This window comes from Strix aluco, chromosome 21, assembly GCF_031877795.1.
Source record: "Strix aluco isolate bStrAlu1 chromosome 21, bStrAlu1.hap1, whole genome shotgun sequence".
Lineage (NCBI taxonomy): Eukaryota > Metazoa > Chordata > Aves > Strigiformes > Strigidae > Strix > Strix aluco.
Window position 1 is genome coordinate 24,899 of NC_133951.1, and position 13,783 is coordinate 38,681.

The 13,783-nt window shown below is 55.1% G+C and overlaps 2 protein-coding genes across 6 annotated transcripts in view; both read right to left on the reverse strand.

The window, feature by feature from the left end:
- LOC141932937 (uncharacterized) lies at nucleotides 1-8,438 on the reverse strand. The gene is made up of 10 exons (XM_074847180.1): nucleotides 8,396-8,438; nucleotides 4,461-4,825; nucleotides 3,384-3,488; nucleotides 2,931-2,999; nucleotides 2,573-2,728; nucleotides 1,188-1,779; nucleotides 955-1,073; nucleotides 726-817; nucleotides 495-609; nucleotides 1-326 (listed from the first exon to the last, which is right to left on the reverse strand). The coding sequence occupies exons 1-10, from the start codon at nucleotides 8,436-8,438 to the stop codon at nucleotides 6-8; spliced, it is 1,977 nt and encodes a 658-aa protein (XP_074703281.1). The 3' UTR covers nucleotides 1-5.
- PRPSAP1 (phosphoribosyl pyrophosphate synthetase associated protein 1) overlaps nucleotides 7,639-13,783 on the reverse strand; it is a 27,855-nt gene continuing 21,710 nt past the window's right edge. For all 5 annotated transcript variants that reach the window (XM_074847187.1, XM_074847184.1, XM_074847182.1 and 2 more), the window contains exons 9-11: nucleotides 10,251-10,321; nucleotides 9,395-9,541; nucleotides 7,639-8,727 (exon numbers count right to left, since the gene is read on the reverse strand). In XM_074847187.1, coding sequence (XP_074703288.1) covers nucleotides 8,569-8,727; nucleotides 9,395-9,541; nucleotides 10,251-10,321 — 377 coding nt within the window. In that variant the 3' untranslated portion in view covers nucleotides 7,639-8,568. The remainder of the gene's footprint in view (nucleotides 8,728-9,394; nucleotides 9,542-10,250; nucleotides 10,322-13,783) is intronic.

The following is a 13,783-nucleotide window of genomic DNA, read 5'->3' on the forward strand; positions in this document are numbered from 1 at the left end:
GCTGCTCACTTGTACGAACCAATCTGGGAGGCGGTGAGGGGCTCCTCCACATTACAGCGAAGCACAACCAGCTGGGGGGGTGCTGGCAACCTCCCAAGCCCCCCATGCCGGCATCTCCTTACCTGGCTCCTCCCTGGCAGCCGTCTTACCACCTTGCCCACTGCCTGCTGCGACATGAAATTGTCCACCACCTCCTGGAGCTTCTCGTAGCACTGCAGGAGCTGCCCCACCTGCTTGCGGATGTCCCCGCTGCAGGCGGGGCACGCTGCCTGCGCCTCTGCCTGCTCCTGCCCTGTGCTCGCCACCATCGCCCTCGGCTCGCCCAGCTGCAGGAAGGGGAGAAGGAGTCGGCTCTGAGATGAGGTGGATGCAGTCAACAAATCCGGGTGCTGTGGAGGCTCGATGGCCCCAGCCAGCCAGGGGATGTGGCTGGAAACCCCTCCAGGACCACCCCACCGAGCTGTGGCGGTGGGAGCGCTGCCCCTGGACCTCACCTGCTCCTGCAGCTCGTCAGCCGTCTTGGCCACCAACCGCTCCAGCGTGGCCTTGGTCATCTCCTGCTGCTCTTCCAGCTCCTTCAGCTTATACCTCATCTCCTGCAGCGTGGACCTGCTCAGTGAGACAGGGGCACAGGCAGGCTTAGCCTCCACAGGGCCGCTCAGGGGGTGTCCCTTGTCCCCCCGGGCTCCTCCTGCAGGGTAGGAAACCCTGTCCCGTCCTTTTACCCCAGTTGCAGGGTGATCTGGTCGCTGACATCCCCTTTCCAGTTGGCTCCAGCTACCTCCAGCTTTCCGACGGCATCTTCCAGCTGCCTGATCTGGGAAAGGCAGTGGTGGATGAGTCAGGGCACAGCCCCCTCTGTTGTCCCAGCCCAGGGGCCCTTCAGCTGCCTCCTCCCTGCCCAACTCCCCCCTGGCATCCCCGCAGCCCCCCCAGGGACTGCTGCCAGCTCACCTTCCCATTCTCGCCCTGCAGGTCACTGGTCAGGCCCTGCAGCGAGGACACCCGGCCCTGGAGGTCGGCCAGGACGCTGGTGATGCTCTCCTTGTCTAGATGTGGTCCGAGGGGACATGCTGTCAGTGAGAGGGGGTCTCGCCCTTGAGGCCAGGCTCTGAGCACAATGAGCCCCCAGCCCAGGGTGTCCCCATGCCAAACACCCCCCTGCCAGCCCCCCCAGGGGCTCCTACCTCCCTCCGAGAAGAGCAGGCGCAGCTTCTCAAGCTCGGCGTGGTCTGGCTTGCTGGCTTCCAGCTGGGCCACCTGCTCCTTCAGGCTGGCACAGGGGTGGCTGAGCTGCCCGATCTGGCAGAGAGCCTCCACCGTTTCGGTGCTGGCGATCCCTGGCTGCACCCCTGGGGTGGTGGTTTGGGTGCTGGGGGTACTTGGCTGCACCCCTGGGGTAGCGCTCTGGGTGTCAGAGGCCCCTGGCTGTGCCCCTGGGGTGGAGGTCTGGCTGTCAGGGGCCCCTGACTCTGTCCCCAGCGTAGTGGTCTTGATGCCAGGGGATCCTGTCTGTGTCTCCAGGGTGGTGGCACGGGCATCACAAGTCTTTGCCTCATCTGAGGAAGCACCTGCCCCCTTCTCAGGGGCCACTGGTGCTCTCTGCGTCCCCGGGGAGCCAGGCTGTGTCTGCGGAGTCCCCTTGCTGGTCCCTTTGCTGGTCCTGGGTGCAGGCTGTGGCCCTGGTCCCTTCAGTCCCAGCGCTGAGCTTGCCCCATGCGGGGCGTCCATGTCTGCAGTGGGGGGCTCGGCGGGGGCAGCCTGGCCCTCACTGCCATCCTGCGAAGAGGAGGCAAAGGGGAGCAGGTTTATGGGCGGAAGTGCAGCGGCAAGGGCCACCCGCCCTGTCCTCAAACCCCCCAGCTCACGGAGCCAAACTCAAGTACCCCAAAGGCAGAGACTGCCCAACCCACAGGGACCCCCGGGCGCCCCAGCCGCACGGCCCCTCCCCAGTCCCTTTAGTCCTTTGGCCACCTCTGTGCCTGCAGAGTCATTTCAGCAGCCGATCCTGGAGATCAGCAAACCCCCTGCCGATGCCACCTGACACAACAGCAAGGCATTCTTCTCTCCAGCAATGGGATTCTGTACTCCAGAGCTGCTGGACCAGACCCGCTTCCCAGCCTAATGGGCTGCGCCTTCATTTCAGGAGCAGCAGCCCCAGGTAGGATTTGGAAACCATCTCATGGTGCAGAATGCTGGGGTTTGCCCCAAAATGTCCCTCCGCTGCCCCCGGCTCCCACCTACCAGCCCCAGAGAGACCAGGAGGGCAGGGAGCCGTGGTCCTGCCCAACGTTGAGCAAGGACAGGGGGCTGGGCGGTCACCCCAAGGGTTTCGGGCGCTCCCTTGCCCCACGGAGGGGCTGTTGGGGGCTGTCGGTGGCACAGACGATGAGGACGATGAGGAGGTCTCTGTTGGGGCAGCCGAGGAGCTGCCCTGGCTCTGCTGGTGCCAGGTCCTGCCTCCCGGCGGGATGCACAGGGAAGAGAAGTGCTGAGCAAACCTCCGCCGAGGCCCCGGGGGCTGCGGTCCTGCTGAGTCCCACTCCCATAGCCGGGATGCCCCAGCACTCACCACCGACAGACCTCGGCCTTCTCCTCCTCCTTCTCCTCCTCCTTCTCCTCCTCCTGCTTTGCTGCCCACCAGGCAATCCTCCAGCACCTCCCAGCGCACCATGTTGCTCACCTCCTCCGGGGCTGGGTAGAGGCTCAGCCTTTCCTTCAGCTTTTTCTGGGGAGAAAAGGGATTAGGGGGTCAACCCTGGCCACGGAGCCGGGTGAGATGGCACCCACAGGAGCACTGACCCCCTCCAGCATCGCTGCCCAGCCCTGCTGGGACCGTGCCCTGCCACGGAGGGACTGGGTGCACCGGTGCCCCGGGCATGCAGCCGCCTCCTTCCCGGAGCAGGATCCGGGCGTGCGCGCGGCCCTACCATGTCACTGTCCGACGCCGTCTGGTCACGGAGGGCCGGCAGCTGGCCGGCAGCGTCCTGGAGATTCCCCTGGAGCGGGACAAGGAGAGGGATGGCAGCCCAGACACAGGAGCAGGATTGAAAAGGAGCATCCGAAAATTAACTTGGGCACAGGACAGAGGGATGCCAGGCAGGGTTGTGGCTGTGTTGCATGGGTAGATCTTTATCTCCTCTCCTTCTTAGCACCCATGTTTCTTTCTTTACAGCTGCTTAGTTAAAAAATGTCTTAGCGTCACTTTGGTTGGTGCATGCAGTTACCTCTTCAGCCTTGGGACACCCTTCCTGCTCTTCCCTCCTGGCACCCTTCACGCCGGGTGACACCCAGGGCCGTGGGGCAGGGGTGGCAGGGTGACACAGAGGCAGGGAGGGGGGTGAGGGCCCAGCTGCCTCCTGGGGACACCGGCAGCAGCTCACCATGCCAAGCGTCTCGCGGATCATCCGAATGTCCTCCTCCATGCGGGACTGCGCCGCCTTCATCCCGCCGATCTCCTCGAGGAGATCCTGGGAGAGAGCCACGGCCTGAGAGAGGGCAGTGGCGGGGGTGAGTCCCGGGGGCACTGCGGGCAGCACTTACCATTCATCACACCTTCAGCAGCCAAGAAGGGGCAGCAGCTCCCCAGAGACCCCCCCCCCCCCCAACCCTGCCCCGGGGGGGGCCCACTGCACAGCCCAAGTAAGCGGGGACAGATCCAGCCCTGCCCCCCCACACCGGGCTCTGGGCAAGACTACTGAAGCCGATCCAAAGGGCAAAGAGCTGCTGCCACCCTCTCAACCACAGCCTGGCCCGCGAGGGCAGCGGCAACCGCGGCTAACGAAGCGGGGAGCGATCAAGCAGGGGCCTGCCCCGAGGAGGGTGAGCTCAGCCACCCGGGGAAACCCTCCCTGCTGCCTTCTCCCTACATGTCCCAGCCCCAGCAGGATCCGGCCCTGCAGCACCCAAGGTGACCGTTTCCTTGAACCTGAGCTTATTTCTTCCCACTGGGGATGCTCGCAGCCCCAAACGGCTCAGCGTTGTGCAGGATGAGGCCCCTCTCCGGTCCCCACCAGGGCTGGGTCTAGCCCTCGGGCAAGCCAAGGGGATTTGGGCTGGGAGATGAGGCCCATGAGGTGCTGATGGAGCCTCTCAGCTGCCTGAGGAGCGGGTGCCGTACCTGGCTGTGGCTCAGGAGTGGGGAAGGGAGGGATGGAGAGTGGTAGGGCTGGATCTCCACAGGTGCTGAGCCTCTGGCTGCTGGAGCCGAGGGCACCGGGTGCTCTACTGGACCCACGACTTGCTGATGGCAACTTGGGGAGAACCCAGAGCAACTGGAGCAGCATTTCAGCCCCAGCTCTTTCTCCCCAAAACTCCATCCCTTTCCCACAGTGTAAGCCCCACATACCACCTCGAGCTCAGGCTTAAACCAGACCTAAGGGCACCACAATGGTGGTGCAGACCCCAGAGGAGGGGGTGTCTCACGGGGGGGCACCCAGGGAACGGGGAAGAGCCTCTACCTTGGAGATGCTGCTCTCATTCTCTTCAATCTTTATCTTCATCTGCCCCACGTCAGCAGCCACGGAGGCGTCCTGGGGAGTGCTCACGGTCCCCTGCAGCGGGTCCTTCGCGGGGGTGAGCGACTCTGTGCCTGGGCCTCCGCCCTGTCCCCCTTCTTCTCTGGGGGGTGCCTCGGGGGGCTGGTCCCGCCCCAGGAGGGGGGTCGGGCTGTGCCCTCGCCCCAGGGCAGGCAGGTCCTGCAGGCCCAGGTGCCTGAGCACGGCCTGCAGCAGGCTGTGCAGCGCCGTGAAGTTGACAGCCCCGACCTGGGGCGTCCCGATGGCGACGTCCAGCAGCTGGGACAGGCTGAGTGCGGCCATGGCTGCTGCCCTGCCCGAAAACACAGAGCCTGAGCGGGGGGGACACGACAGCACCCCTTTTGCCTGGAGGGGACCTGGGCGGCTGGGAGGGATGGGCAGCCGCCCTCCTCCTCCTCACCACAGAAAGTGGTCGAAGCGGCGGGGGGGCGGGTGACACGGTGACCCCCCGAGGGCAGGGCTGTCTGGGGGAGAGGGAGGGGTGTCTCCTTCCCCGGCCACCCCCAGCCTCATACCCAGCTCTGCCTGCCCCTGCCCCTGCCCCCCGCCTCACTTTCTCACCAGCCCCCCGGGCGCCCCGGGCCCCCCAGTCCCCCCAGTCCCCCCAGTCCCCCCAGTCCCCCTCTCCCGAGCCCGCACCCCCAACCTTACTCGTCCGTCCCCGCCGCCGCTCTGCTCTCCCCTAGCCCCGCCCCTCACCCTGAGCCCGCCCCTTCCCTTTCCTCATTGGCCACCACCCGCCGCTGCCCGCTGCCCATTGGCCGAGCCCGCTGCCCACGTGCCCGTGTTTACAGGGCGGGATAACGCAGCGCCTCCCGTTGCCAGGCGACGCGGCGGCCCCGGCGGCGGGCCGGGCCCAGGCTCCCCGCTGCCTTTGCCACTGTGACGACACAAAATACAACTGGTGACGTCGAATATTTTGACGCAGCTCCCTGCAGCCCGTGGCTGCGCCGCGCACAGAGACCATCCTGCCCGTCCGGCACCCTGCTCCCCCCTGAAACTCTCCCAGACAAGCCCAGTCCCGGCAAGGAAGCACCTCCATTGAGTTATTGGCTGAGGTGTCAAAAGCATGACAGATTTTACCCTCTCCCTCAGACGTGGCAATGGTGGAAGGCTGCTGCTGACTGCATCAACACACAGATTTCTCGCACCTTGCACCGAAGCAAAGAGCCGCGAGAGCGGGGAAAAAAAGAAACGCAGCTAAACACAGGCATCCAGACAGCCCCAGGAAGTATTCAAACACTGGGAAAAATCTTCGAGCCCGAGTGATCCATCAAAGTACTTACAAAAATAATCAACAAGAATTTCTTTTCCCTTAGAAACCTCCAGGTCGGACCATCACACGGTCAGAGCACCCCCTTGGGTGAGGCACTCAAAGACCATTTCCAAGAAAGGATGAGGGTGGGCAAGCAGGAAGCAGAACTCGCTCTTCTAAATGACACCAGATACCTGTTTTCAGGCATTAAAACCAAAGCATCTAGTCTGTATTCTTCTCTTCCAAACTGGGAGGACTGAATTCAAAGAGGGAGCAGAGAGATTAAGAGATGGGAACAAGATGCACTGAGGCAAGAAGCTAAACCCTCCTTGGAGTGCCCCTAAGTCTTACCTCCAAGTCAGCGGCAGAGCGGGGGGCTCAGGAGTGCTAAAGCTACGCCCAGGGGCTGCTCAAGCTGTCTAGACAGCACTCGGGACCGGCAGGAAAAGCTGTAAGACTCCCTAAAATAGCACAGGCCCCATCAGCACAGTGGTGCAGCAACAGCAAGGGGAGGATCTTGGGGCTGGAGAGAAAATGCTGAAGTTTGATGCTGACGGGATGGCAACCTAGGTCTGGGTTGGTCAGGTCGGGCAGATGCTGTGTCCCCAACCCACCATCCCCCCGCCACCCCTGTGGTCCCAGGGAACACAGGGTACCGGTTTTCCTAAAGCAGTTAAGAATTTTGAGATGTGAACATCTCCTGGCTTCAGTTTAGCCAACTGCTTTTGGCTTCTAGTCAGGGTAAGGTTTGAAGCAGTCAGAATAATTCAGGTTGTGGTCCGAAGTACAACGCAGGGGACACCAGCACAACCCTCTGCTCACCGGTGCTGTGGCTTCACCATTTCCACCCAAATACAGCCCAGTACAAGCAAGCCTGACTGGGGCAAGAGCACTCAGCAAGCCCTGACCTTGCTTCTGGCCGGTCTGACAAGGAGTTTGAGGGGAGAAAAGAGCAATACTGCTCATAGTGTAAGCCAGTGTTAAAAATGTGAAGAGTATGATCCGGTACTGGCTCAGAACAAGGGAACACGCAGACACCTGCAAGGGCTTCACACACTTCAGCACAGCACTGTGTTCCTGCCCCCAGCCAAGGAGCCACGCTGTGGTCACAGAGTACAGCTGTGATTTGTTCACAGTGCTTTGAAAACGCAGGAAAACCATCAACAGCCTTAAGACCTCATCCAGCCCCGAGCATCCCTCGTGGGATCAGGCTCGGAGGTTTAATCCATGCTGGATACTGGAGATGACCCAAGAGCTCCGGGCTTTTGCGTACCCCCACCAGCTACGAGACAGGGCGCTATGCTGCAGGACCAACTCCCCCAGGCCAAGGCACGCTTGGTTGCCCAGTGTTCAAGGCTTGTCCTTCTCCCAGAGTCACTGCCTGCCCCTAGGCACCGCGCACGTTTTAGATGCTGGAGTGGAAGCGAAGGATGTAGGCAGAAGTTGAAGGATAAGCAAAACCAAACAATTGCCTGCTAGAGACAGCCCGTTATCAGCAGCGCGCTTTTGAAGCTGCTGCCTCCAAGCAGGATTTGTTCCACGCATCAGCAGGCTAGAAAGTGGTATAGATTTTACTGAAGTGTGTTTGTCAGCCTCATCAAGGGGGAAGATCAGAGTTTTGGAATTTATCCTTGTATCATCCTGGAGACGAAAGCTTTCACAAGCACCTTGTGCAGCTTTCTCAAGTGCCCCTCCAGCCAAGGATTAGTGTCACTCAAGAAAGGAGCAAGCAGTGAGTCCTACTTCCCCATGGAAGCTCCAAGTGAGCCTGGTTACAGCAACAGCCCCATGGTACAGACAGAGCAGCTGTTCAGGGGGTACAAGGTTCAGGGGAACCACCAAAAATGAAAAATTCTATGCTTTTTATTGCAGGTTCAGTGTTAGTGTTTTGGAGAGAACAGCTGCATTAGAGGCAGATATTGTTCCAACTCCCCTTCCCCATGAGACTGCCACAATCCATCAGCTCCATGCAACTCCAGAAACTGCACCTCGTTTTGCAGTGCAGACAAGTTTCAAGTAAGGACTTAGACCCTCATGTGACTTGCCACTGAAGAACAATAATGATCCAAGGCTCGTAAAATGAAAAGGCCAGCGCATTAACTAGCACCCCTTGCCCTGCTGGGAGACACACGTGAGCTTGTTCCCAGCGCCCCGACGCAAGGATGTGAGCAGCCCTGCGAATGGGTTGCCCTAAGCTGCCCTTTCTGGATGTTCGCTAACTTAGTTTTGATGAAAGTCCTTGCTATGCTGTGCAGGAGATGAGAGGCCACTCGGTTGGCAAGGAGCTGCTCTGCTGATCAGCTCTGCCAGCAGCGAGCAGTCCTGCCCAGCTGCCTGAATAAAGCACTGCCTTCTGCGCTCTCTCAGGCGAGTCACAGGCAGAAACAGAAACCCAAAGGCTGTCTCCTCTTGCTGCCCACTTGCAGTCTCTATTCCCTTCTCATAAGCTGACAGCTACTTCTTTTTGCTTTTTGTTCCCCCCCTATAGGGCAAGAGATAACACACTAAAAAAAAAAGAAACTTAAACAATTCAACACCACCTCATTTCTCCATCTCTCTCAAGATGTAATCCTCCCCATTGCCAGTGGCCTCTTCTATTCACCTGCAAAGTGCTGGTCAGGTTGATGTTTTCTATTAGATCTCATGGCTCAAGACTCTGAAAACCTTCACGCTCCTACAAGAATAAACAGTTGTGTTATGCCTATAATTTATGGTATTGCCGTTTCATGCATATTTCCTTCTCTTGTGGAAGCCAGGACGGGGGCAGCGCCAGGTCTAGTCATCGACAGTGATGTTGCGGAAGAGATAGGCCATGGACTCGCCATTGTGGATTCGTCGGATGGCTTCAGAGAGAATCAAACTGATATCTACAGTCTTTATCTTGGGGCACTGCAGCTTCTGCACCTCGTGAGGAACGGTGTTGGTTACTACCACCTATGGAGTGCCAAAAAGAAAAGACAGTTAGTTGTGCTGCTGATACGCTCGCTCTCACCAACAGCTACCCTCGATCAACTCCACGAGTGGTGTGTACCTGCTGTTTCACAGTTCAGGGGGAGAAATCCTTGTATGTTAGGAAAAAAAGATGAAAATAAATGGTCTCCCCCACATGACAGTCAATCTGTTGAGGGGCCCGGCGTAACCAGCACTCTGCAACAGCCACCTCCACACAGGCTGACGGGTGCCTTTAGAGCGCAGGATCTGACATGTTTGCTACTAAGGGCGAGGTTTGACATCTTATCCTCTTAAGGTACCCAACAGCCCGTCATCAGCTGGGGGAGAGGGTCAGGCAGAAGGTCTGTGCAGTGAGAAAGCGATCACATGCACCCAGCTGCGGGAAGAGAAGTGTCCAAGCAGGGATGACTAATATCTGTGCATTAAGGAGAAAACATACACAGATCTGATCTGAACACGTAATCATCACACACGCTTTTTTTCTTTTCTTCAGTGAAGAACCAGCTAACTGAAAGCATCTGATGAAACCAGTCATTTCAGAGATGAGCTACGTGGCAGGGGAAGAACATCAGTTTGTGGGTTTTGGTGCCTTAAATCAACCCAGTTACCAGAGCCAGCCCTTCCCCCGCAGCCCAGAAAGCAGACGCACCTCATCGATGGAGGATTCCTCTATGAGACGGGGGGCATCTGCTGACAGGAGCCCGTGAGTAGCCATCACAAAAATCTTGTAGGCTCCACGCTCTTTCAGGATCTCTGCAGCAGCTACAAAGCTTTCCACATCATCGATGATGTCATCCTGAGAAGAGACAGAAATAACACCAAAACCAGAAGTTTACCATGCCTGCAGGGCAGGAGTGGATCTGCAAGGTACTGCAGCTTTGGCCACAAACATAGCCAAAAAGAATATAATCCCTGGCTACTTCAGCTGCCGTTGAGATTCAAGCACAGCCACGTGCACAACTTAAATCTGTGGACACCATTTCCCTAATTTACAGACCCTTTTGCTAGTGTGCAGAACAAATATTGTGTCTTGGAAACAAACTAGTCCCTGCACATGCTGACAGACAAGCAGAGCTTATCTTCAGCAAGGTATTTTTTTTCACAGTGATAGTAGCTGCATGTTGATTGGTTACACTGCAGCATGGCACAGCATGTAAGAAAAGCTCAGCGAGCTTTTTTTGGTTGGTTGGTTTGGTTTTTTTTTTTTTTTTAAATACTTCAGGAGATTTCTCTGCATGTCCTGGATTTGTTGAGTATCTGTACACATCTGATATTTGTAGATTCAAGGGAGCAAGGAGATTGCAGGGCTTAAAGCACTGAAATACGAAGGGTTTTCAGCAGAAAGCTGAAATAACCAAAGCCACCAGCAAAACTGGAGAAAACAGTGGTAACAATCCTGTTCCCACCCCTACACCAGCAGTCCCTCCTACCCTCTGGGATAAAGCAGCTCAAGAAAAGATGCTGGGAGGAAGCCACCCCCCCGCTCCTCTCCATCACACCCATACCACAATGATGGCAATTCTTCCTCCAACGTCTCCAACCACAGTTATTGGCGGTTTCTCCTTGGCCATCATCACTAAAGAAGAAAAATAAAAGCCCAGGTCAGTTAGCCTTGAGTCAAACCGCAACAGCTCCACCACACAAGAGGCCCTTAACTGTGTCTTACTGGTGCACAGATACAGGCACGTGCTTTACATTACCCTGACACCCACCTCAGCGGGGAACCACTCGTTTAACCATTGTTTTCCTCCTGAAATGAATAGCACTGCTGCATAAAGATGAAACTCTCAGTTTCTGTGGGCACCTCGTACTGACCTCAGAGACAGTAAGCAAATCCAAATAGTTCACAGATCCCTGTGCAAGGAGAGCTACAAAGCAGCACCTAGTTTATGGGAAACGTCAGTGACTTTCTTTGTGCTCCACAACAGGACTTGGAATTAAAAAAAAGGGTATTTCATGACTGGGAACAACAAAGGGACTTCTCTGAGCAACACCTCTCAAAGGGCACATGCTTTACCAGGTGCAATTTTTCACCTGCTGGACTCACTAATTCATCTGAAGGATTTGTGACTCGCACTGCAGCTTGCTTGCTTTCTCTCGTATCACCAAACACACAAGGCTCTTTCAGAGGGCATAAGCACCTTAATAATATCTGCTCAGGCAAAGAAAGCTTAAGGAAATTTGCAGGAGCAAATTTGCTGGTGGTTTTTTTTTTTTAAGTGGATTAATGGAAAGAGCAGGACAAAATTCAGTTCAAACTTAGTTCTACAAGCTCAGTGCAATCAGCAATTTGAAGCAAAAGGATACATGGATGAGCTGTGCTATCCGACACACAGGGAAGAGATGTACTGGGAAATAAGGTTCCACTCCCTCCTGACTCTACTTTTGCACTGACACGGTTCATGGAAAAACTACATGTGTAGCAGGCTTTGTCCTTTACCCTGAAAAACTTCCAGCAGCACTATAAAAAATAACAGAGAGATGAACTAGGATGCACTGAGAGTGTCCAGACATAACACAGTCTTCAGACTTGCACCGAACAGCAACCAGCCTCTGATAGGGGCCAGGGACTTGCTGTCCATAAGCCAAACCTCTCGCCTGCCAGAGGTGCTGGTTTATACAGGGAATGCAGTACAAAACCTCCAGCACGGACAGGACACGCTGATGGGCACGCACGTGTCAGTCGGTGATAATCTGGGCTGATCCAACCACTGAAGCAAAGAGGAACATCCGGCATTTTGTAACACTTCCCTGGCCCACCTGCACCCCCCAGATTTTATGCTCTCTACGGGGAGTGCAGCAAAGTGTCCTACCAACGCACTTTGTGCCTCTCCTCTTTGTAAGCTCAGGTCTTGCCAGGATTCTAGCCACAGAGGCTTCTCAAGCGCCAAGTTTTGGACACCCTGGCTAGCAAGACTTCTCCCCTTTAAGATAACCTACTTCAATATCATACTTGAGCAGCACGAGAACACAAGCCCTCGCCTGTCTGAATATTGATTTCTGCCCTCCTGGGTCAGAGAAGTCCTACACGAAACTCCCCATCCTGCACAGCAGGCTGATCCAGTAGCATTCCCAGAGCTCAGTGACTGGGAATGCCTGGAGTGCAAGCACAGCTGGGTGAGTGAGTCAGGCTGAGGGGTGGGATGGAAGCAATTATAAGGACCACAGCTCCGAAGAAGATTCGTGTGTAGAGCTGTTCTTCATATACACGACCTACTCCGCAGACTGGTTTTCCATAAGCCTACCAGAACTGTGTAAAAGGCGTCCAACAGTTCTGCTTTGACCAAAGTAACATTACTCACTGCTAGGTTTTGCAGTTAAAGTCACAGCTACCTTGGACTTAAGAGTTAATTGCTCTCTGGAACACAGATTCCCCAGCCTCCCTTGCATTGTTACTTCTGAGTCTCCTATGAAACGCAAAGTCCCGTCTAAATCCTGAAGGGAAACTGTTCTTACGAGAAGGAAGAGTATTTGTGATAAACTAAGATTAATTATCACAAGAGATAATGACCATAAATTTCAATTCCAGGCACTACCTACCTGATTAGATTAGTTATTAGTTTATTATCTAGTTTGGACAGTAACAAAACTCCTGGCAGGAGCTGTGAAATGCCTGTGAAATGGGCTGCCATCTGTGGTGGTGCAATCCTTACCCCCCCCCCCCCCCCCCCCCCCGCCCCTCTTTGTTGGGCTGCTTGGTGCTAGGTGCGATTCCACCCACATCCCCCGAGCTATACACCAGTCTGTGGAGATAAGGACTGACAATGTTAACGAGCCTGGCTCCTGCCCCTCCCGATTGCTCGGAAATGGTTAAAATGGCCCATCAACTCCTAAGGGCCTGGCACACCTGTGCCTGGGATGTGGTCAAATGGGAACAATAACAGAGTCGCACATTAATCAAATTCTTCTGTAACTGCTGGAAGGCACCAGAAGGCATTTGACAAAAGTCAATTATCTTGGACCCTATAAATGGCGACCACCAGGGAGACCCTTTGAGCTCTCCTGGTTCGCAGTGGGCCTGTGACCAGCATCTCCCCTGAGCTGGGACGCCTCTCAGGTACCAAACCCTTAAGGTGTCGTCTGCTCCAGATGGAAGGCCAGGGCGAAGTCCCCTGCTCGAGTCTCAATTATCGCCCGTTGAGGAATGCCAAGGCATTGTGAGTATTTGCTCTAAACTCGAGAGGGAAATTTTCTTTGAGCTAGCTTCTCTTTACTCTGTGTGTGTGTGTGTGGGTACGTACCCTTGTTTCTGTGTGTGTATGTCTATTCTGTGTTCATTCTACTGAATCCAAACACCTTTGTTTCTGTATGTTTGTCCATTTTGTTATGTGCATGCATGTGTATATATGTATATATATAGGTACCGTTAAGTAAGTTAGTGTGAATCTTGTCATTTTAGAATCTGAATAAGTCGCTTTTCTTTCTTTTAGTATTTCTGAATTATTTTATAATAACAAATTGCTGTTAGTTATTAATAAACCTAGATTTCTTACTAAATATTACCGTGTTAATACTTTCATCCGCGACACCATCCCACCCTTCTGTGCCTCCACAGACCAGTACCATTTCTGTTTACAACAGCCAGGCTAGGGAAAATTCTTTTCTAAGCAAATGCTGAACAGGCCTAGGGAGCTGAAATTCAGTACTATTTTACTTGCAAACACATGAAGTTTCAGCAAATCAGTATCCTTCTATTCCACAAAGGAAGCAGACACATTCCTTGCTGTGCTTAAAGGCTAACACAGCAGCTAGCAACATCAGCAGTGCTTCACATCTCTCTCTTAAATGCTGTATTTAAATTTTGCTTTATTTTTAAAGTATGGTAGGCAACACGTCGACCTACCCGGATCCTAAAGAGATGTTCTCCCTTTTTCTTGTTCAATTTTCTCTGCAAAGAAAAGAAAAAAATTGCAAGCCAAAGATCTACCCACAACCACATTAAATCTCAAGAGAACTGCTCCGATGCGATGGGAGCTTATGCAAGGGTTACTGCAGCCAGGTTCTTTTTCTTCAAAATATTTGGCCATAGCAAGATGTG